Source organism: Lissotriton vulgaris, chromosome 1_1 (assembly GCF_964263255.1).
Source record: "Lissotriton vulgaris chromosome 1_1, aLisVul1.2, whole genome shotgun sequence".
Taxonomy (NCBI): domain Eukaryota; kingdom Metazoa; phylum Chordata; class Amphibia; order Caudata; family Salamandridae; genus Lissotriton; species Lissotriton vulgaris.
The window spans coordinates 219,361,507-219,386,163 of record NC_141685.1 but is presented as its reverse complement, the minus strand read 5'-3'; the positions used below and the strand labels follow the sequence as shown (position 1 = coordinate 219,386,163).

The 24,657-nt window shown below is 45.9% G+C and overlaps 1 protein-coding gene across 2 annotated transcripts in view; it reads right to left on the bottom strand.

The window, feature by feature from the left end:
* Positions 1-24,657, bottom strand: part of LOC147740930 (uncharacterized) — a 206,619-nt gene that overhangs the window by 94,537 nt on the left and 87,425 nt on the right. Inside the window, exons 4-5 of one of the 2 annotated variants that reach the window (XM_086936073.1) lie at positions 3,320-3,376; positions 705-761 (exon numbers count right to left, since the gene is read on the bottom strand). In XM_086936073.1, coding sequence (XP_086792199.1) covers positions 705-761; positions 3,320-3,376 — 114 coding nt within the window. The remainder of the gene's footprint in view (positions 1-704; positions 762-3,319; positions 3,377-24,657) is intronic. The other variant, XM_086936075.1, reaches the window with a different exon arrangement.

The window sequence follows — 24,657 nt, the reverse complement described above, 5'->3', positions numbered from 1 at the left end:
GGTCTCACAAGCCACTGACATTGAACAACTAGAATTGAGGCAGGGAAATAGAGAGCTAATCACCTACCTTGAAGAATTCAATAAACGGGTGGTTGAAACTGAGTTGCCGGAAAGTAATAGAGCAGCAATCTGCTATAGGTGCCCAAAAGAGGAGTTCAGGGATACAATGGCCCAGATACTGATTCGCCCAAGAAATCACCCTGATAGTAAGGACATTTTGTTTCTCCATCATGTTAGCTGGTTTAAGGCAGCTGCATCATGAATGGGCATCATTTTAGTTCCCTCACATGTTCTTGTGTCTGGGTAGTCACTAATTGGAGAGTCTAGTGTTCCTTCAGGGAACCTCCTCCATTTGAGTGGGCGAATCACTCCCTGCCCAAGCTTTGATGTTTCTCTCCAGGCTTCAACTCAGCAGTGTCTGAGTCTAGAGATTAGTGTCTCTACTCAGCAGCAGTCTATCTTCGGATCAGTGTTTCAGTGCATCCTCATGCTCTCCTCAGTGACAGGAAAGGATAGACGCATTAGAGGATGCAACTCGGACTCTTCAGCACCCAGCCAACAAATTCTACAGCCTTCCGACATCAAGCTAAGTGTTTCCATTTAACAATATTTCATTAGAAATGCAGTATGGTCATTGTTATACTCTGCCTATATAAATGTATGAAGCAAAGGTTGCAGTAGCTAAAAACAGAGTAGTGACTTACCTGTTTGTTCAGTCAAGTTAAGGGAATTGCCACTAGAATTGTATTTCTCCATAATTCCTGAAATTCAAAGAAAAGAAGATATATTCGACAATATTGCACATTATACATATTGTGGCAAAACATCAGAATAGAAAAGAGGAACATTTCAAATCAACTCTGGGCATGTAGTCATGTACATACAGATATAATACTTGAAGTCAAGATGAGATAAATATGCCCTAATACTTGGACATATGGTATGTTATGTTTCATTTACAGTTTATATCTAAACAACAACATTAAGCAAAACACAATAACTACCAGGTTGTGCAAGCCAGAAGATACGGTGCATTTACAAGAATTAAGAAAACCAGAGAGGATTAGGCAGTATCTTCTTGTCCGATCCCCTTTCTACCCTTGGTGCACTCCTGCCATTCTTTGATAATTGATGACGGGGTTCTGTGAGGAGCATTGGGAATTATTGTCATACAGCTCCTGTGAAAGTGCCAATGGTTGTCTCTCACTTAAGCAGAATGGTGGAGGGATTAGACATAAACAATTTTCAAGGTATTTTGTGGGTCATCCAAAAAGAATTAGTGACCATCAGAAAAGAGAATAAAAACTTAAAACAAGAATTAATAACATCTAGTATAAAGTTGGCGGATTACCACTACACAGATTTCTGCAGAATTGAACAAAAACGTTGTGAACTCCGCTCCGCAACTCCATTCCCTCTCATCCCCATTAATTAAGCAGAAACCTCACATACCTTTGATAAAATAACAAGTAACTATATTATAGCAAGCAGCGAGAGAGGTGATGATTTTGGGCTTCTCCATAACCTAGGAAGAGAACCAAGCAGATGGCGTGAACACAAAAAGCACATTGTGCTGAAATGATTAGCTGGTGGTCCCATCCTCTTAGGACCACCCCAAGCACAGTTATGGGGAAAAATAATCCCAACCAAAGGCCCTGCAAAGCATTATGGGACGGTATTCTAGAGTGCAGTGAATATTACAGTATCCAATACCAAAACATTCCTCAAGGGATAGGCTCTCTGGCTCAGCTGAGAGCTAATACTATAATATTCACTAAACTCTAGAATCTCTCCCCATAGTGCTTTGTCGGCCTTTGGTTGGCATTGAATTTTTGTCCATAACTTTGGTTGATTGGTCCTAGGAGGATGGGACCACCAACAAATCATTCAGCATGATATGCTCGTTGTGTTCAAGGCATCTGCTTGCCCTCCCCATAGGTTAGGGGTGACCCCAACATCATCACCTCTCTCATTGCCTGATATGTTTCAAAGTTTACTTTTGTGAATTGGTTATATGCTTTTTAGCATGTAAAGGAAAGTTAATTCATCAAAGGATTGTGGGTGCAGTAGCTAACTTTATATTACTCCGCTATGTAACATAGTTGGAATTATTGCATGAAATCTTTGTTTTCAATGAAATGTGTGGTTACCAAATCTCCGCAACCTCTGCTAGCGGAGCGAAGTTCATTGCCAATGGTTAATCTAGAAGAGAAACTTCAGATTTAGCATAAAAAAATATGGAATATATGGAATATTTTATGGAGGGCGTTTCAGACTTACTCTATTGAATGATGGAGGGTAAGGCTCAGCATATAGTCAAACTTCTAAAATTTCCACACAGGTAGTAGATTCCTTAAGCCCTGTCATTCCACAGGCACCTCTTGAAAGCTTTAGTGGAGGCCCACAGAAGGCACAAGTCTTTTTAGCCCAAGGGTCTTTTCACTTTATGAGTTGACCTGATTTTACAGTTGCACAATCTTGAGTGGCCTTTATTCTACCTCAGTCGTGATGCAGCCTCCTAGTCAATGGCACTAGTTTCTAGAGATGACCCAATTTTGTATAATTTTTAAGAATTCAAAAGAAAGTTAATTTGGATATTTAATCAGATACGGGTCTTGCAAGCGTCTTACATGAACTACTAGAATTGAGGCAGGAAAATTGAGAACGAATCGTCTACCTTGCAGAATTCAATACACTGGTGGTTGAAACTGAGAAATAATAGAGCAGCAATCTTCTATTGCCTGACAAACATGCTAAAGCCTTCATTGGCTCAAATACTGAATTGCACAAGCAATCACCCTGAGAGGAAGAACATTTTGTTTCTCCATCGTGTTAGTTGGTTTAAGGTAGAGGCATCATGAGATGATATCCTTTTAGTTCTGTCACGTATTCTTGTGTTTGGGCGGACACTAATTGTAAAGACTAGAGTTCTTTTTGTGAATCTCCTCCATTTCGGGAGGCTGAGTATTGGTTCTAATTACCGCCTACCCAAGGGTTAGTGTTTCTCTCCAGTCTTCAACTCACCATCAATTGAGTCTAGCGATTAGTGTCTCTACTAAGCAGCTGCCTGTATTCAGACTTGTGTTCCAGTGCATCTTCAAGCTCCCCTCAGACACTGGCATGGATAGACGCACTAATGGACACAACCCGGACTCTTTGGCACCCAGCAAACAAATTCTACAGCCTTGGAACAGCAAGCTAAGTGAATCCATTTAACAATATTTCTTTAAAGAAATCTGCATTTTCATTGTTATACTCTGCAAATGTAAATGTGTGCAGCAAAGGTATCACTAGTTAAAAACTCAGAACAGTGACTTACCTGTTTGTTCAGTCGAGTTCAGAGAATTTTCTTTAGATCTGTATATTTCCTTAATTCCTGAAATTCAAAGAAAATAAGATACATTCTACGATATTACACATTACACATATTGTGGCAATACATGAAAATAGAAGAGAGGCAAATTCCTCATCCACGCTATGTGTGTAGTCATGCAGAGACATATTTTGGGCCTTATTATGAGTCTGGCGGTCCTCCTTTGGCCAACCACTGCCTTGCCGACAGGAGGACTGACAAGTCCAATGTGTGTCTACCTACCCGAATATAAGTATAATCCAGGGCTCATGGCAGTGGCTGTGTAAGGCTCATAGGAGAGCCTTAACAGCAAACTGCTGCCATCATAGCACCTGCAGCACATTCCTGCATGAGGTAGTATGCATGCCACACTGTGGAGTAAAAGGGGTGCACTTCCAGGAGAGCACAACAAGTGTCCCCACATGCACACCCATGCCCAGAAGCAGCTGGGTTCCCTGTTCAGGTAAATTCCTGCCTTTTTATACTGCGTGAATACCATAGGTTCCTGGATGCAGGCGGATGAGGTGGTCCTGTGGCAGTTGACTGCCACACTCATAATACTGAAGGCAGACCCTCAGTGGTGGTGGTGGTCAAATGGCAACAGCGAGTATGGCATTTTTGAGGACCGCCTTACTCGTAATTAGGCCCATAATACATGAAGTTAAGGTGAGGTGATAAATGAATTTATGTTATGTTATGTTTCCTTTACAGTTTACCTCTAAACAACAACATTAAGCGAAATGAAATAACTGCTGGGTTGTGCACGCCGGAAAATAGGGCAGAACCACAAGAAAGAAAAAAAAGGAGAGGATCGGGCAGACTCTTCTTGTCCACATTACCTTTCCCCCTTGGAGCACTCCTGTCATTCATTGAAAATTGATGAGGGAGGATCTATGACGGGCATTGTAAATGATTGTCATTCTGCTCCTCTGAAAGTTGTTGAACAATCTTGACAGGCAGTATGAATGGTTGTATAGGTGACAGGTTGGGTGTTTGAGTCGGTGTTTGGTTAATTAAGTTAAGGGGCTGTATGGAAGAGTCAGCCCTGATTTACATAGGGCCTCTGCACTCATGGCAGAGGCCCTGCAGTCATGGGGGATTCTTTGCACTCTGGCAGAATCCCCTCCATGATAATCCTCATGGAGGAGATTCTGCACCAAGTGCGAAGACTCCCCCATGACTGCGTGCCTCCGCCATGAATGCGGCTGTTTTTGTAAATCAAGCCCATAGATACTGTGTGAGTGTTTGTATGAGTGAGTGCATGGGCCGTTCCAATTGCTGCTCATGCTTTTTCAAGAAATTCTCATTATGTCGTGCCCTTTGCCATTTGTAAGCCTTGATAGCTCCCGATAGTACAATTATACAAATTACAGCTATAATGATAGCTTTCAAAATGTATCCCATTATTCCTTGTCCCAGGCTTCCAAACCAGTTTCCAATCTTTCCGAATCCCTCACCAATTTGTTCACAGAGTCCATCGGCAGCCAGCTCACATAAATCTTGATGTATCTCTGAAATGTTACTAATGTACTTCCTTATTTCCCGACTATTGTCAGGAATATAAGTACAGCGCTGCTGAACTTTCAATAATTTACAAACTCCTCTGGCTTTTGCTGATAATACAGCTAAAGCAAGACGATTTTGCACCATAGCCATTATCGAAACCATCCCCCCATTAACAAGTAATAGAATTTGGGCCATATTCACAGAGAGCTTATCCATCAGCATTGCCAACTTTCTAATTTTAACATCATTTAAAATCACACAAAAGCTAGGTATCATGGCTCCAAATACATCCCCAAAAATATCTCCCGCACTTACACCATATTTTCCTCTGTGAGATCTTTTTCTTTCTAAAGGCTGTAAATCATCCACATGGAAGATTTTGGGAAATATCACAGCCAAAGAACATGTACCATACCAATTTTTAGGCAATTTCACAGAAGCACTTTTTCCACACACAAAATACACATTCGGCACAATGGTTAATTTATCGACTAGCAACCTTCTAATTGAGTCCTCAATCAAGAAAATGTGTACACAATCAATCTTACCCACACATATCTTGTCATAATATGTTGACGGGTGTATAATGCACAGTTCCTCTTTTTGCTGTAAGTCTAAAGCTATTGGACCAGAACTTCCCTTCGCCTTATGATCTGCTTCTTCCTGTGTCCATGAAATAACTTTAGGCTTCGGATCTGGTCTAAATAAAGTGTTCATAAGCCGATCTTCTATCTGATCCACAAACTTCTTTTCTATGTCAGATAACATGCAGGTCAAATGATGTCTATGGGCATAAGATGTATCTAAGGTAATAGTAGGCACAACATACGCAGACATCCTCTCTACCTCTTTATAGTAATCATATTTATTCATGTACTTAAGAACTGGAACTTCTGAGAGTAGCACATCATAATTTGAGAAGCAGTACTCAAAATGTGCTTACTATAAAACATGCTCAACAACACACTACCTGTAATGCAATTCGTCAAAGGTGGTGAATGCCTTCTTATACTGATGCTGGCAGATGAAAACACACATAGCAGTCTTTTACTTCCATTGTATCAACATACTCATACAACAAACGAGTATATGCATTCAGCTTAAAATCACCTTTTAACACATCTACGTGTTACATCTGAATATTTTTTCTGATCATCTCTTTATCTTTTGCAGATGCACCCTCTTCTAAATCTGAGGATGGTGGGAGGAGTGTCACCTGTTCCCTATTCCTTTCAGCATTGTGAGACCCAACCAAAGAGGTAACAATCACCACAGCTATGACAATAAGCACCACAGCAATATGGGTACCAGTTATGCATTTCTGCTCGCGTCCTGAATTTTCCAGATTCCATTTTTTGTTTGATCTTGAGGAGCAAACAAAATCAACAAAGTCTCTTTTCTTCTTTTCTTTGCCTTATCCTGTTATTTACAATGACTTTTTATTTTCCTTTGTCCATTCGATTATTGCAATATTCAGTCCAATAGTACTAAGCTATTGTGGAGATACAGTCAGCCCTAGCCCTCAGTTCTTCTTCTATGGAAAGTCCCTAATTTAAATCTTGGGCCTAGGTTATCTTCTTTCTAAAGCCAAATGAGTTCATCTTTCACAGTTCAAGCTTCATTATTAATGATATTAGATCCAAGTATGGTAAAAAAATTATCTGCAGAATCTCTCCACAAATTTCTTCCAGTTCTTGTGCAGTGGGCTGGCGATCAAAGGTAGGGAAAGCAACCTGATTAAGGATCAAAAATCGCAAACCACTTAGCCTTGGTGGATCAGGGACTGTTAGTGTTGGGGTTCCGGAAGCCTCAACTCCAGGGACCAGCACCTGAATGTCAATCAACAGGGTGTCCCCTCTGTAACTTACTGCTCCAGTTCCCAACTCTCGGATCTCATCGGTCTCCGCATCTGCAGCAAGGTATGTCCACTCGGGAGATGCGTACTTTTGAGATAGTACCCTCTCTCTTCTGGATTGTCTAAGATCATCCGGTCTCTCTTCAATTTCACTTTGATCTGATTCAGACGTTTCAGGAATTGGAGCAAGATTTATCACAGATGCAAGCCTTATGTTTAGCCTATCCTTTCTTTCTGGCCACATTTCTGCTTCAGCCCCAGTTCTCATCTCTTCCTCTAGATTTGATCCTTCTGCACCAGGCTGTTCACTCTGATCTGGTTATAAGTTTACTTCTGCAATCTCATCTATCTCAGGTTCTGAACTCAACTCTGGAATATCTTGATATCTTCTTTCTTGTTCAGTTGATTGTTCAGCCTCATCACAAATGCTTGCGACCTGACCTGTTCCTTCATTTTCTGTTGCATTCTCAGTCATGCTTCTCGAAACAAACTGAGTCATTTTCTCCACAGGCTCAGGAACTCAATGAGATTGCGAAGAGTGAATCCAGTTTGGCAATCCTCCATACTTCACAGCTGTACTTGTGACCAAAATTGCCTGGTATGGTCCTTGCCATCGAGCATCAAGGCAGCTCTTCCTCATGTGCTTTCAAACAAGCACCCAGTCACCAGGGTTAAGATCATGCAGCAGGTCTCTCCCGGTGGATGCAGTTGCAGCCTCGACCTGTTCGGACACAGAATTAACCACATCAGCCAGTTCCCTATAATAATCCAATACCAAATCATCTGTGATGTTTATCAGTGCTGTAGCTGGCACCATAGGCAATTGCATAGCTCTTCCCGTCAATATCTCATTGGAGAGAGCCCTGTCCTCCTATCAAGAGTACTACGCAGGCTCATCAATACCAATGGCATCACATCTGGCCATTTCAATGAAGTTGATGATCAAACCTTTGACACGCTCATCTTGATTGTGTAATGTATCTGCTCCACAAGACCTAATGCCCTTAGTCTGTAACCACAGTGCAATCTCTGATCAATGTTCAAAGCACTACACAACAACTTCATGATTTCATTATGGAAGTGTGTTCCTCTATCTGTGTCCACTGAGGTCGGAAATCCAAATCGTGGTATCATTTCCCTTAATTGCAGAATTGCCACTGTGAGACTTTCACATCGTCTAGTTGGATATGCCCCAACTCAACGTGAAAAGATACACACCACCACCAAAACAAGTCTTAGCCTATTGCACCTTGGCATCTCAGTAAAGTCCAATAGTATCCTATTGGAAGGACCACCTGATCTTCCAATGTGACTGTGACGGAGTCCCGGCGTCTTCCCCCCCCCCAGGATTCTTTCCCCCTGGCTCTTTACCTCATCCCGGGGATGTCCACACGAACTCTGGCCAGCCGATCCCTCGGGTCCGCCCCCGAGCTGGAAAAATAACATTGACCCACAGTTCCCCGCCTCTCTCTTCACTACAGGAGCCAATCACGGACGTGCAAACACCGGAAGCACTACGCGGTGAACCCGGAAGTCCCGCCACTGAAAGAGAGTCAGAACCAGTGAAAAGCATCCCAGATATTGGAAGCAGGGTCGGAGAATCGTGGCAGGATACTCAGGCTGCAGACAGAGGAGAGGAGCCATCCGAAGCAGACGAGTGGTCGGAGGAGTGGTGGAACCCTTAAGGAGGAACGTGAAGAGCGGCCGTAGCTCACCTGGAGAGCTACGGCAGACCGCGTGAGTACCTGTAAACCGCCCCTGGAGCGCGTTAGGTGCTCTCTGTATATATTGTAAATAATCTCTATCTTTGTAGGCACAAAGCACTTAGAGTTAACACTGTAACGAATTGTATAGCATTTATCACCGTGCACGGCCCGATTCCCCATCACGTCCCGAACACCCTTGCGGATTCGCTATCTTGGTCCTGGCCTATCGTCCCTCTTCCCCCTTCCCTCTTTCCCTCACCAGCTCTCTCTCCGCCCTTTCACCTCCCGGTGTTGGTAGTGGCATATTTGCCGAATCGCGGTTCGGACTAACGGTCCTTTTCTCTCTTCTTGCCCTCCGAGGTCTCTCCACGTCCCACGACGACCTACTACCCGGCAAAGAACCCTCCGAAGAGAGCTACATACCAGAGACACCGGATCCGAACATCAGGAGCCCCTGTCGTCACATCTTGTATGACTGTTGTACTGTGAATAAACTACCCTAACTATAGCACACTATCTCCGGCCTCCTCGCCTGATTTACCGGCCCGCGGGCACCCCACGACCACATCTGGTGTCAGAAGTGGGATCAGCCGGTAGCATGGAGGCCGTTATGAAGAGGATGGCCGAGTCCCAGGAACAGCTCGGCAAACTCATGGAACAATTCTTGAAAACCGCCGAAGACGACAGGAGTCAGCTCCATGATGTCCTGAAAGGACATGGAACAGTGCAGGAACAAGCTTTGGGGAAATTGACTGATGTCCTGGGACAACCCAGACCCATGACCTCTCTACCGTCCGTGGTGTTACAGAAATATGTCCCCGGTGAGGACCCCGACTACTTTTTTACCAATTTTGAGAGATTGTCCCAAGCAGCTAACTGGCCTGTGGATCGATGGGGCCAGTATTTGGGTCCCCTACTTACAGGAGACCTACAGGCCGCATACCAGCAGGCCAACATCCAAGGCACCACCCCGTATCCGGACATAAAGAAGTGCATCCTTGAACGTCTGGGCGTAGACGATGATACATATAGGATGAAGCTCAGACAGACCAAGGAAGGGCCCCAAGAAAATCCTAGAGCGCTGTCCTTCCGGATCAGAGATCTTGTCAACCGGTGGCTTAAACCAGAGGCTTCCACAAAAGAGGACATCATCGAAAAAATATGTCTGGAACAGTTCCTAAACTCCCTTCATCCCGCCACGCAGAGGTGGGTACGGCAACACACCCGGCTCACCCTGGAGACCGCTGTCGAAATTGCCTGTGCGTATGGACGGGCTCAAGACCTACAACGTAGTAAGGATGAAGCCACCCACAGGCCACACCCCTCCAACACCAACCGATTCCCCAGGCCCCCTCAACCCCGAAGACAAGAACCGGCTCCTCTCTTGCCCTCCCCGATCCTATACCGTCCACCCAACCCTGGACCGCAATGCTATCATTGTGGGAACTACGGCCACATAGCGCGTATGTGTCCCCAAAAGGAAGTACCGATGGAAATCGGAATGGTACGGAACTATGTCTGCAACACCCCCGGGGCTGCTCCCCCTCCGTTTCATTGTCCCGTGCACATAGACGGACAGGAAGTTTTGGCCCTCGCAGACTCAGGGTGCCGTCAAAGCGTCCTTCGTCCACAGGACTTGGGTCTCCACCAGAAGACCCCAACAGGGGCAGTGGCCATTCAGTGCGTGCACGGCGACACGAAACGGTATCCCACCACGAGGGTTCGGGTGCAGCATCCCGGAGATACAGGAACCGACCTCACGGTTGGACTCATACCAGCCTTGCCGGAACAGGCTATCCTGGGGAGCGATTACCCAGGTCTCCCGACGTTACTCCAGGACACAACGGACTCCCTGGCCCAGTGGTGGAAGGAGGTCCCCTACCCTCAGACTCCGACCGGAAGCTCGGCGGAACCGAAACCCCACAAAAGCAGGAGACAGAAAAGACAGGAGAAGATGTCATACGCCGCTGCATATCCAGTTGAGGTGGACGAACACCCATGGCAGACGGACCAGGAGTTCCGCGGGGCTCAACAGGAGGATCCGCTCCTACAGGAAGCCTGGGGAAGGGCCCTGGAAAACGAAGACCCTACACAAGTAGGTCCTTATTTCTTTAAGAAAAGGGGTTTGTTGTACAGAAAGGGGAGCCCACAACAAAACCCTCAATTGTTGATTCCTAGCCCCTTTAGAGACAAAGTCCTTTTCCTGGCCCACAGCCACTTATTGGGAGGACATTTTGGGGATGAAAAGACTAGCCAAACCGTCCTTGACCGTTTTTATTGGCCAGGTATACATCAGCACATAAAAACCTATTGCCGTGAGTGCGCTATTTGTCAGAAGAACAGTCGGTACAGACCTCCCAGGGTACCCCTGTGTCCCTTGCCTCTCATAGACATACCATTCAGTCGGGTGGGAATGGACATTATAGGGCCCCTATTGCCCTCCCGCAGTGGTTGCCGATATGCCCTTGTCATCGTGGACTATGCCACGCGCTTCCCGGAAGCCTTTCCGCTACGCCAGCCCACAGCCCAAAACATCGCCAAGGCGCTTATCACTCTATTTTCCCGTGTAGGCTTCCCCCGTGAGATCCTTACGGATCAGGGCACACCCTTCGTTTCTGCCCTGATGAAGCAAGTCTGCTCAAGGCTAGGGATCAAGCAAATCAGGACTTCAGCCTACCACCCCCAGACAGACGGCTTGGTCGAACGCTACAATGCCACCTTAAAGCAGACCCTAAAGAAGATGTTGGGACTGGAGGCTAAGCGGTGGGAGGAGCTCCTCCCGCTGGCTCTTTTTGCCATCCGGTGTAAACCCCAGAGCAGTACTGGCTACTCCCCATACGAGTTGCTATATGGAAGGCCCCCTCGTACCCTGCTGGAGATGGCACAGGAAGCCTGGGAGGCTGACCCGGACCGCACCCGCCCTTTGCCTGAGTATGTCAACAACTTGAAGACCCATCTAGCCCAGATCCGAGACATAGTCAAACAAAACCTGGAAAAAGCGTAAGACAACCAGAAAAGGCAGTACGATAAGGGCACCAAAATTAGGACATTTTCCGTTGGAGACCTGGTCCTCCTAATGATGCCCTCATCCGACCACAAACTCCTCGGACAGTGGCAAGGACCCTACACCGTCCTACGGCAGGTGACCCCAGTCACTTATGAGATCGAGCTCGACCCCACTAAAGATACGGCCCAGATCTACCATGTGAACCATCTGAAGAAATGGGAGGGACCCCGTCCTTTCCTGGTCGGAGACAGTCACCCGGTTCCCTTTTCCTTTGCTCCCTGTCTAGACCCTGCCCTGACCCCGGAGCAGATCCATGCACTCCACACAGCCCTGTCCCCCGTACAGGATGTGTTCTCTCTATATCCCGGTAGAACCACCGTCACCAAACACGCAATAGACACTGAACCAGGGAAAGTGGTACGGTTGCGTCCTTACCGTGTCCCTGAAGCACGAAGGACTGTCATAAGAAGAGAAATTGAGGACATGTTAAAGATGGGAATCATCGAGCCATCGACCAGTGAGTGGAACTCCCCGATCGTTCTAGTGCCGAAACCTGACGGGTCTGTCAGGTTCTGTATCGACTTTCGCGAAGTGAACAAAGTATCCAGATTCGACACATACCCCTTGCCGAGAGTCGACGAAATGGTCGAACGGATAGGGAAGGCCAGATTCATCTCCACCCTCGACCTCCGCAAGGGTTATTGGCAGATTCCCCTCCGAGACCAAGATAAGAAAAAGACAGCCTTCTCCACCCCGGAGGGGCTGTTCCAATTCATTGTTATGCCTTTTGGACTCCACGGGGCCCCCGCCACCTTCCAGCGGGCGATGAACCAGGTCCTGCGGCCACACACAGAGTATGCAGGAGCTTATCTCGATGACATTGTCATCTACAGCGACAGCTGGGAACAACACCTGATCCACTTACATGACGTTGTTTCTTCCTTGGGCTCCTTTGGCTTTTCCATCAACCCCGCCAAAACCACCCTGGCGGCCCAAACCGTCCAGTACCTGGGGTTCCTGTTGGGCGAAGGTATGATCAGACCTCAGAGATCCAAAACCGAAGCCATAGAGACCCTTCCCTTCCCAAGAACAAAAAAAGATCTCCGTGCATTTCTCGGGCTCCTCGGTTATTACAGGAGGTTCGTGCCTAACTTCTCGCAAAGAGCTGCACCTCTTACTGATCTTCTCAAAAAGGCTACCAACACCGAACAGGCCCTGAAGCATCCTACCCACCTCCTATGGCAGGCGTTCTCTGACCTGAAGGGAGCCCTAACCTCCAGTCCGGTTCTAGTGAGTCCGGACTACACACGACCCTTCATTCTCCAGACAGACGCCTCCGACCAGGGATTAGGGGCGGTTCTGTCTCAAAAGGACGAACAAGGGAACGAGAAACCCATACTTTATCTTAGTCGAAAACTGTTCCCCAGGGAACTTAATTATGCTGTGGTTGAGAAAGAGGCCCTTGCCATCAAGTGGGCTATCGAAACCTTAAGATATTACCTGGAAGGCCGTGACTTCACAATCTATACCGACCATGCCCCCTTGGAGTGGATGGCCCGGAACAAGGGACACAACGACCGGGTCCTCCGCTGGTTCCTTTCTCTCCAGCCCTTTCACTTCCGTACCCAACATCGAAAAGGGTCGGAACAAGGAAACGCTGATTTTCTGTCCCGGTACCCCCTCTCGCCCTCTCCTGCCCGTACAAGAAGGACAGCTAGGGGAAGGGAGTGTGACGGAGTCCCGGCGTCTCCCCCCCCCCCCCAGGATTCTTTCCCCCTGGCTCTTTACCTCATCCCGGGGACGTCCACACGAACTCTGGCCAGCCGATCCCTCGGGTCCGCCCCGAGCCGGAAAAATAACATTGACCCACAGTTCCCCGCCTCTCTCTTCACTACAGGAGCCAATCACGGACGTGCAAACACCGGAAGCACTACGCGGTGAACCCGGAAGTCCCGCCACTGAAAGAGCGTCAGAACCAGTGAAAAGCATCCCGGATATTGGAAGCAGGGTTGGAGAATCGTGGCAGGATACTCAGGCTGGAGACAGAGGAGAGGAGCCATCCGAAGCAGACGAGTGGTCGGAGGAGTGGTGGAACCCTTAAGGAGGAAGCTGAAGAGCGGCCGTAGCTCACCTGGAGAGCTACGGCAGACCGCGTGAGTACCTGTAAACCGCCCCTGGAGCGCGTTAGGTGCTCTCTGTATATATTGTAAATAATCTCTATCTTTGTAGGCACAAAGCACTTAGAGTTAACACTGTAACGAATTGTATAGCATTTATCACCGTGCACGGCCCGATTCCCCATCACGTCCCGAACACCCTTGCGGATTCGCTATCTTGGTCCTGGCCTATCGTCCCTCTTCCCCCTTCCCTCTTTCCCTCACCAGCTCTCTCTCCGCCCTTTCACCTCCCGGTGTTGGTAGTGGCATATTTGCCGAATCGCTGTTCGGACTAACGGTCCTTTTCTCTCTTCTTGCCCTCCGAGGTCTCTCCACGTCCCACGACGACCTACTACCCGGCAAAGAACCCTCCGAAGAGAGCTACATACCAGAGACGCCGGATCCGAACATCAGGAGCCCCTGTCGTCACATCTTGTATGACTGTTGTACTGTGAATAAACTACCCTAACTATAGCACACTATCTCCGGCTTCCTCGCCTGATTTACCGGCCCGCGGGCACCCCACGACCACAGTGACTCATCGCAACGACAATTCTCTTTCCAACATTCATTTGTTGACAAGTAACACACCTGTGATACACTACTTCAGCACACACGCGAAATCTTGGGTTAAACCAAGTTTGCCTAAACACTAAGCACCATGGCATCTCTTCCAAGGTGAACTGCTCCGTGGATTTGCCTTGCCATTGGGCTCATTAAACAGTTAGGTAGTACTGCTTTGTCCTCTGTCTGTACCTAAATGCCATCCTCTCTTCTTTCACAGCCTGCTCTAACCCATGATGCAGCTTCCACTTCTGAGACCTCCTCCTGTAGCCGCTTCACTTCATCCCCGGTATCGGCTACAGCTAACATTATGCTGAGCTCGGTCTCTTCTGTGTTCTCGCCTACATATTCTCCAATAAACACACAAACATGTATAGCAGAAAAATGAGCTACCTCATCAGCTTAGGTATTTCCTTTTGTAACAAAGTCCTCTCACCTCTCATGGGCTGCACATTACGACATTTTACGAGTCTCTTTAGGTTTCTGCAAAGCTTCCAACAATTGGCCTACAAATTCTCCAACACAGAATGGGGATCCTGAGGACGTAAAAAATCTCCTCTGTGATCACAACTGCCTGAAATCATGAACCACTCAAAACTCATATTGGCTGTCCATATAGATAGTCACTCTGACTACATTCGAGATGATACAAGCATGTAGCAGAGCAATAATCTTGGCCACCTGAGCTGAGTATACTCTTTTCAAAGAGGCAGCTTCCACCACCCCCAAGATGGTGCACACAGCAAATGCTGCTCTCAAACACCCTTCATTGTCTCTTAAGAATGAACCATCAACAAAAAGGATCAAATCAGATTCAGACAGAGGTTCTTCAACAATGTCAGGTCTGGGTTTGGTAAATAGCTCAGTAACATCTAAGCAGTCATGCTCTTTACAACCCTCTTCTTCCTCTTGCGGAAAAGGTAACAATGTGGCATGATTCTAGGTGGTACAGCATTTCAGGGTAACATTTCCAGAAGCCAATATAACCTGCTCCAATATAACCTGCTCATATTTTGTAAGTCTGTTGTCTGTTAAATATTGTGTTTAAATAAATGATAAGTGGAGGACCCATCACTTCATTTTCACATCTCTCAATGCTGACACCTGTTGCAGCAATGGATTTGAGACATCCGGGCAATGCAGAAGCTACTGGATCTAATGTACCTGAACAGTAAGCCACTGGCCTATGGGCACCTCCATGTGTCTGTACAAGGACAGCTAATGCAAATCCCTCCATCTCACAGCAGAAGAGCGAAAATGCTTTGTTATAGTCTGGCGTTTCTGGAGCTAGAGCGCTACATAGGTTCTCTCTCTCAGCTCGTGGAAGGCTCTCAAGCAGTCGTTATCCCATAGTACCGGATCACTAATGTCCTTTCAAGTCAATCTCAATACTGACTTTGCTTTCAAATAAAAATGTGGGATCCACTGTCGACAATAGCCGACCATTCCTAAAAACATACCGACTTCTTTCTGTGTTTTCGGAGTTCGCATTTTCAAAATCGTCTCTATGCGATCTTGTGGCACTCTTCATTTTCCATTCTCAATCCTGTTACCTAGATAGTGAACTTCAGTCAGACAATACTGAAGTTTGTTTGGGGACACTTTTTGTCCATTCTCTGCCAAATGATTCAACAAAGCCACAGTGTCGATCCTGCAAGCATCTTCAGTCTATGAAGCGACCAAAAGGTCATCAATGTACTGAACTAGAACTGACTTCTGAGGCATCACCAGCCCTTCAAGATTCTTTTTCAGACTCTGATTAAAGATAGATGGGCTTTCTGTATACCCTTGAGGGATACAACAACATGTTAGCACACGGTCGTCCATCCTACATGCAAATAAAAATTGGCTGTCTTCATGCAACAGTATGGAGAAAAATGTCTGACATAAATATATGACTGTAAACCATTCTGCCTCAAATGGTATCTGAAATAATATACCAGCTGGATTCGGTACTACAGGACAACATAGGATCACGATTTCATTAACTCTGCACAAATCCTGCACTATTCTGTACTTGCCACTAGGCTTCTGCAGTCCCATAATAGGTGAATTGCAGGCACTTCCTATTATTTCTTTGAGAATGCCTTGTGCAATCATAGACTCAATCACAGGTCTTTTTCCAGCCACAGTTTCTGAAGTTAATTTATACTGTGGAAATTGTGGAAATTCAGCACTTGGTTTGATCTGTATCCTAACAGGTTCAACCCCTTGAACCAATCCTATCTCCTCACCCGTGAAATCCCATACTTTCGGAGAAACCACGTCCCTCAAGTCATGTGGCAACTCCTCTATCGTGAGAACCACTAACATTTCTGCATACAAATTCATATTGGCCATCTTAAAATCTGCATCGTCATCACAGGTTTGCAACTCCACACCCCTCGGAGTGCAAGATATAGTACAATTTGGCTTACACAAAAGGTCTGGCCCCAATAGACAGACTGGGCTTGAATTGCACACTACAAATTGATGTCTGTCTCAGAATGGTCCTGTTCTCACAGGTAACTCGTTCGTCAACGGGTTATTCATTCTCTGATTGGTAACTCCCACCATTTGGATCGATCATCCTAAAAGGGATACATTTGCAACCACTTCTGTTCTTACTGTGGAGCGCGCAGCTCCAGTGTCTAATAAAAAGGTAACAGTGTATCCATTCATCTCTGCATCTACAAATGGTCCACTCTGATCTACTTCCAGGGCTGCACCCAAAGTGCATTCTTCCTGCACCCCCCTCTGACACTCATGAGGGTCTTGAGTTTGGTCAAATCTGTCTTGTATTTCGAAATAGGGCCTGATGACACACCTGATTATTTGTAGGTATCCTTGGAGGCTGAGGTGTCTGCATTTGTGGCTCATATCCGCCCCATACATTGACCTAGGTCTAGTCACGATGTTCAAATTCTCGGACATCTGTCCCTCTCCCTCATTCTGCATTTGATTTGCTGGATTCAATCGACACTCGTGCTTCCAATGCCCGATTTTGTGACAATAATGACAAGCAGTGACCTTCCTTTGGTTAGCCACCCAGACACCACCTGTAACTAACGGTGGGCGGCCAGCTACGCTCCGTGCACAGAGTGTGCGTAGTGCCGCCTACTCCGCATTTTGCGGAGCTGGCGTAGCCAGGCGGCACTACGCACGCTCCGCAGACGGAGCGTAGCTGGCCGCCACCCGCCTCCCTCCCGCCCTCCCTAAATACTTTCAAATAAAGGAATCAAATAATTTAAAAAGCACTTACCTTGCCCGCCGCTGCCCGCCCCGTCCCCGGGGCTCGCTATCTTCCGTCTTCCGTCTTCTTTTGTAATGCGCATGCGCGGGCGGCCGCGCATGCGCATTTTCACGAGATTTTTCAGATATTTTCTGCTGGATGTGATCCTGGACATGCAGGATCTACTGCATCAAAATATTCCTGAACTGTCTATTTGGAGTTTAAAACCTCCTCAAATTGACATTTGGTGTTTTTTGTTTCCTCCAAAGAGTCTTTTTTTGTTTTTACTTTTTTTTTACTGGAAAAAAGTGCCTAAGAGTCTCTAACTTCCTGTTCCTGTCCAGCAAGCTCCTTCCAGTGCTTTATCCATCTCCTTGTCAATTTTCATTTGGATTTGGAGCTGGAACGATCACTATTTGTGTCTGCTGCACAGCCTATTGGATTCAAGAACTTTCGTATTTGAGATTTCACAAGGAAGTTGAAAAGCTGTTGTTGTTGGATTGATTTTGGCCATGCACCTGGATTTATTTGTAAGGTTAATGGATTTGAAAAATATATTGTGATGGGTGGGCTCTTGTTTCAGTAGGGGCCTAGTGAGCGCTGATTTCTTAGCATTTTATTTTTCTTCTTTTGTGAAGGAAAAAGGTTTTACAGTTTACTACATTTTCCTCATGTTTTTTAATATGTTTGAAATATTGATTGGATTCACTATGTAGCCTAGTCTGCCAGTTGGCCTTCCAGCTAGCAGGCCCAGTGCTAGTCATCAGTGCATAAAACAGTAGTTTTGGTGGTGTTTACAGCATTTAGGCTAAGGATGGATTCAGATTGAAATACCAAATGTGGTTTTCTGTGTTCTTTCATGTTTTTTTTCTTACAGTGTATAGGATGAGGAGGGTAATGCCTTTGAAATATGTGAGTTGTTTTAAAAACAGTTTTAGCAGAATAATTTTCATTTTTGGCATTGTTTAATTAATGATGTTTTCTCTCTTCTACCATGCCGCCTGTGTCTGGCCTATGTGTGTGTTTGCATGTTTGCCACAGGTCACCATTTGCCTTTGTTTCAGATGCCATGTGGCCACTGGCCAGGGGCCATTTTGTATAGTCAGTGGACTGTCCGTGGGCCTGCATGTGCTGTTTGTTTTACAGGCCTCTTGTCTCTTGTAGCTGTGACTTGTGAGTGATCATGTAGCTGGCGGCCATTTTGTGCAGGCAGCCATTATACTTTTGCCATAGACATGCATGCATTCTTTGTTCCAGCCCTCCAGATTCTGGTTGTGACCATGTGTCTGGTGGCCATTTTTTGTATGCAATCAGTGGGTGTTTGCCATACCCCCTCATGAGTATTTTGTTCTAGACCTCCAGCTTCCTATTGTGGCCATGTGGCTGGTGTACATTTTTTGTAGGCAGCCAGTGTGCTTTTTCAATAGGCTTGCATGCATTCTTTGTTCTAGGCTTCCTGCTTCTTGTTGTGTGACCATGTGCCTAGTGCCCATTTTGTGTAGGCAACCAGTGTGCTTTTGCCATATACCTGCATGTCTTCTTTTTTGTGCCCATGCCTTTTTGCTGGTTGTTGTTGTTCTGAATATTTTGCTGATGGCTATTTTGTGTAAAATGCAAAAACAACAGTTGATGGACAGAATGCAGAATAATCTCATACATTTACCCCAGTACAGAGATCTGGGCCTAAATCTATCGTTTTTTGCACTCCACACCACCCCAGTTCAGACATGGCCATATGCAAATCAGCCTTGACCCTGTGTATCATAGGAAAAGTCCAACCCGAACTGCCAAGCCATGTCTTTCCTGGACCAAAATCAAGCATCCTAGGACACATGGTGCGCCGCATTGTAAATGCGGCGCACCATGGGTGGCGGAGCTGCAGCGCACAATAACTGGCGCATCCCTGGGGATGCGCCAGTTATTGTAAATCTGCCCCTATACATTTAGCCAACGAGGTAGCACTTACTGATTAGACAGTAGAAAGTTCTCCAGTTGAGTAGAGGTATTGCACAAAAAGGTGGCATCTTAGTGGACAAACACGCAGAGCGGGATTCATTCTGCCCCCTGTTAGACTCGTTTTTTGTGCCCTTCTGCCCTCTGTTAGACTCATTTTTCCCTTGTTTTTCTGCCCTTCTGCCCTCTGTTAGACTCGTTTTTTGTGCCCTTCTGCTCTCTGTTATTCCCTTGCTTTTGTGCCCTTCTGCCCTCCGTTAGACTCGTTTATTGTGCCCTTCTGCCCTGTGTTAGACTCGTTTTTGTGCCTTTCTGCCCGTTAGACTCGTTTTTTGTGCCCTTCTGCCCTCTGTTGGACTCGTTTTTCCCTTGTTTTTCTGCCCTTCTGTCCTCTGTTAGACTGTTTTTTGTGCCCTTCTGCCCTCTGTTAGACTCGTTTTCTCTTGTTTTTCTGCCATTCTGCCCTTTGTTAGACTGCTTTTGTGCCTTTCTACCCTCTGCATCACCACATCATCACTCAGCGCTACCCCAGCATCACTCAGCACCACCACATTATCACTCAGCACCACCACATAATCACTCAGCACACCACAGCACCACTCAGCACCACCACAGCATCACTCAGCACAACCACAGCATCACTCAGCACCACCACAGCATCACTCAGCACCACCACAGCATCACTCAGCACCACCACAGCACCACTCAGCACCACCACAGCACCACTCAGTGCCACCACAGCATCACTCAGCACCACCACAGCATCACTCAGCACCACCACATTATCACTCAGCACCACCACAGCACCACTCAGTACCACCACAGCATTACTCAGCACCACCACCACATCACTTAGCACCACCACAGCACCACTCAGCACAAACACAGCATCACTCAACACCACCACAGCACCACTCAGCACCACCACAGCACCACTAAGCGCCACCACAGCATCACTCAGTGCCACCACAGCATCACTCAGCACCACCACATTTTCACTCAGCACCACACAGCACCACTCAGCACCACCAGAGCATCACTCAGCGCCACCACATTATCACTCAGCACCACCACAGCACCACTCAGCACCACCACAGCATCACTCAGCACCACCACAGCATCACTCAGCACCACCACAGTGCCACTCAGCACCACCACAGCACCACTCAGTGCCACCACAGCATCACTCAGCACCACCACAGCATCACTCAGCACCACCGCATTATCACTCAGCACCACCACAGCACCACTCAGTACCACCACAGCATTACTCAGCACCACTACAAGATTCACTCAGCACCACCACAGCACCACTCAGCACCACCACAGCATCACTCAGCACCACCACAGCACCACTCAGCACCACCACAGCACCACTAAGCGCCACCACAGCATCACTCAGCGCGACCACAGCATCACTCAGCGCCACCACATTATCACTCAGCACCACCAAAGCACCACTCAGCACCACCAGAGCATCACTCAGCACCACCACATTATCACTCAGCACCACCACAGCACCACTAAGCACCACCACAGCATCACTCAGCACCACCACAGCATCCTTCAGCACCACCACAGCACCACTCAGCACCACCGCAGCATCACTCAGCACCATCCCAGTGTCACTCAGCACCACCACAGCATCTTTCAGCATCACCACAGCACCACTCAGCACCACCACAGCACCACTCAGCGCCACCCCAGCATTAATTTGCGCAACCATTCAACAACTGGTTAAAATATGTTCTCTCAATGTTTCAAGCTTTATTACAAATGTCACAAAAAGATGTTAATATTTCACTTCTGTTCTTGGATTTTCGTCACAATAAAATACACTGAACATAATCTTCACAAAAGTTATTTGCAAAAGTTTAAGCTGTTGCCATTATAAATTAAAATCACGTTTTTTTAAGTATTAATTATTTAAAAAAATTAAAAGCCATTGTAATTTGTAATATCAATACATCTAAGTCACGTAAATACAAAACATGTTGCATTACAAATACTATAGGTGTCACATTTGCGAAAGTTATAACTATTGGCATTGGTAATGACAAAGCTATTAATTTAGCTACTTTCAAAACCAACACATAAATAAAAGAAATTGTCATTTACAAGACCAATAGCTCAAACTTTCCTAATGCCAGACCTATTGCATTGCAAATGCTTGTTTTTATATCTGTCAGTGCTTCCTGTTGAGGTTTAATTTTCGTGACAGGCGCCTCATTGCCTACTTGTAACTATTCTCTGACCCTGCTTGCAAGTAGGCAACGAGGCGCCAGGAAGCACTTACAGGCTTACAGCAGCAGGTGCCCAAGTTGAAGTTAATTTCTTTGTAACCCTTTTGTAAAAGGTTACAAAAAATTTGCTTCAACTTTTGCATCTGCTGCTGTAACCCTGTAAGTGCTTGGCTGAAAATTCGTCCCCGCTGATTCGCAGATTTTACCGCGATTTCGCAAGATTCGCGGATCGCGAAATCGCAGAAAATCTGCAAATTCCGTGAGCGGAACGAATTTTCAGCCCATGCCTACCAGCAATGAAAATTGAGTTTATATTCGAGGCATATCTGGATGATTATACTCATCAAACTCTCAGAAACAACCAGTCCCTTAAATAAGACAATATTTGCATAAAACAAATCTAGTCTACATTAAAAATGGCTCAATCTTTCCCTTCTTGTTGTTCAATAACAAATTTGTACTACTACAGGCTGATGTATTGCATTTTGAATCAGGACTCGGGACACTGTTGGTACAGAGTTGGACACCATACATGGAGTCAGACTCAGGCGGATGAGAGATGATGTAATGACTCAGGGCGTGACTACTTCTAGAACTGCCACAAGAAGAAGATGAAAGGTTTCCAAATCACTGAAACCAACTAATTTGGATGATTACGACTTTGAAGTTGTTAAAGGTAAACATAAACAACACACCAGACCTACACAAGTCTGTGAAGTGGTGATTGTGAGTTGCGTGACTGATTTTGTACTTGATTCGGACAATGTTATGTTGCTGGGGGTCTGTGCGCTGCTCAGTGCTCTCTGGCTCAAATTTGAAGCCAAGCGGTGGTGGGTGGCCAGGTTGTTGTTGAAGGTAACTAGAGATGAACATTTAGTCATGAATGATAATCACATTATGCATGTGCTACTGTTAGGCTACATATTTGTTATATATTATGTGATGATGAATTGATGATCAAGACAGTTTGATCTGCCCGATACCAATAGTTACATTACATGCACCCACTTTTTGTGGGTTTTTTGGTTGTTGTAAAATTTGCCTCACCAATTTATTCACACACCAGGCATAAAATGCAGAATTAATTAAAATTGGACTGTTCCTGTCTCCTCTTCTGCTTTCTCTGAGTCCTCACAGTGCACTCTTAGTACTTGTTTAACTTCTTTATTTCCCCTTGATTCAATATCATTGTTTTAGGCCCTCTTATCCAGCTCCAAACTAGAAAAACAACGCTAACCTTAGGGGACCGCATCTGCCAGGCACCCAAGATTGACGGACTGTACGAGAGGAATCAATGCAGATGCAATAACCAACTTGGCAATACATTATCATTTGAACTGTAGGTATTTGTGTTGTTTACTTGAATCCTACAGAAAATTTATTTTGTAATGTATTTGGTATATTTCAAAACTTGGTAAGACAGATCACAATAATGTAACTAGGTCTCTCTTGGGGCAGACAGACAATTTGGTTTGGTTTACCACCAGTACTCTAACTCATTTCTTTGTTTCCTCTTCTTCCAATAACAAATTTATGATGGTCGGCTGTTCATTGCCAAGATGAATGTAGTCCTTGTGTAGGGTTTTTCTTTGTCTAACCTTTCACCAAATCCCCCTTCCCATCCATTCATCAAACCATTCATCAAACCCCTAACCCTCTTCCCCCAGGCTGTGTGATTTATCGAGGTGTAACTTAACAATTTACACCACTAATTGATCAGTAACCATGCACAGTGTTGCAGGCACCATAGGGTGCTGACCACAGGGTGCACACTTTTCCCCAACTACCCCTTTTTTCAGTGGGAGAAAGTATATTCGGTAGGAACACAGGCTTCCATTGAAGTCCAAACAGTGTCCGGAAACATTACAATCGATTGGTCAGACTCCCCAATACCGGTTCGGTTGGAAACCGTTCCAAGACAGATTCGGGCAGAATGCTTTCGGAACAACATCGTAATCAGGCTCTATATGTTTGCTCATCCATTCACTCAGGTACTACCCATGTGCTCATCCAATCAACCAGGCACTACCCTTGCACTCATCCATTTACTCATGCACTACCTCTGCACTCATCCATTTACCCAGGCAATGCCCATGCTCACATCCAATCACCCAGGGACTACACTTCTACTCATCCATTCACCCAAGAACTACCCATGCACTCATCTATTCACCCTGGCAGTACCCATTAACTCATCCAATCATTCAGGCACTACCCATGCACTCTTAGATTCACTCAGCCATTATCCATGCAGTCCTCTATTCACTCAGGCACTAATGTTGTACTCATCACTTCACCCAGTCACTACCCATGCACACATGCAATCACCAAGCCACTCCCTTTGCATTCACCCATTCACTCAGACACTACTTATGAACTCATAGATTCACTCAGGCGCCAATGCTGCACTCATTCTAACATTATGCACCATTTATGCACCCATTCAATCATTCATACACCTGTCATACACTCATTCCAAAATCTATACAAAATGTATAGTTTTTAATGGTAAAAGGCACATCCAACAGGAACCTTTTTTGTTTTTTTGTTTTTTTTGTGCTTTTTTGAAGTATTTTTAAAAAAACTTATTTTTTTATAATAACAGTAATGGTAACTGGGACAGGAGGAACTGAAAAAACGTGCACTGAAAAATGAGCAAAACATATAAAAGGGTAAAAAATGTGCATGCATGCTGTTTTACAGCATTGTGATAGCTGTAAGACACTGCTCACCAGCACTTATGTCAACACTACAGTCCATGTGTATTGTGGCCATTCTTGAAAACTCTGGAGCCATACCTGTTGCAGTAGTCTGCACCTCAGAAGGGACTTCCTGGCCGGGAACTATTGCTGCTGCCTTTGAAAAGGATGGTCCTACAGCTTCCCTCTGCTTGATCACCAGTTGGAGACGTTTTTTAATGATATGTTTTGAGATGGTATAACATGGACGTTGTCCCACATGAATATTTCTTGTTCATCCACCTAGAGAGTAGACCTGGGCGGTAAATTCCGTTCCGCTAGCAGAATTTGCAGTAGTTGGGTAATTTCGCGTTCCGCGGAGAACGCGGAATTGGCAATAATTCCACGGCTTTGCTGAATTGTTTG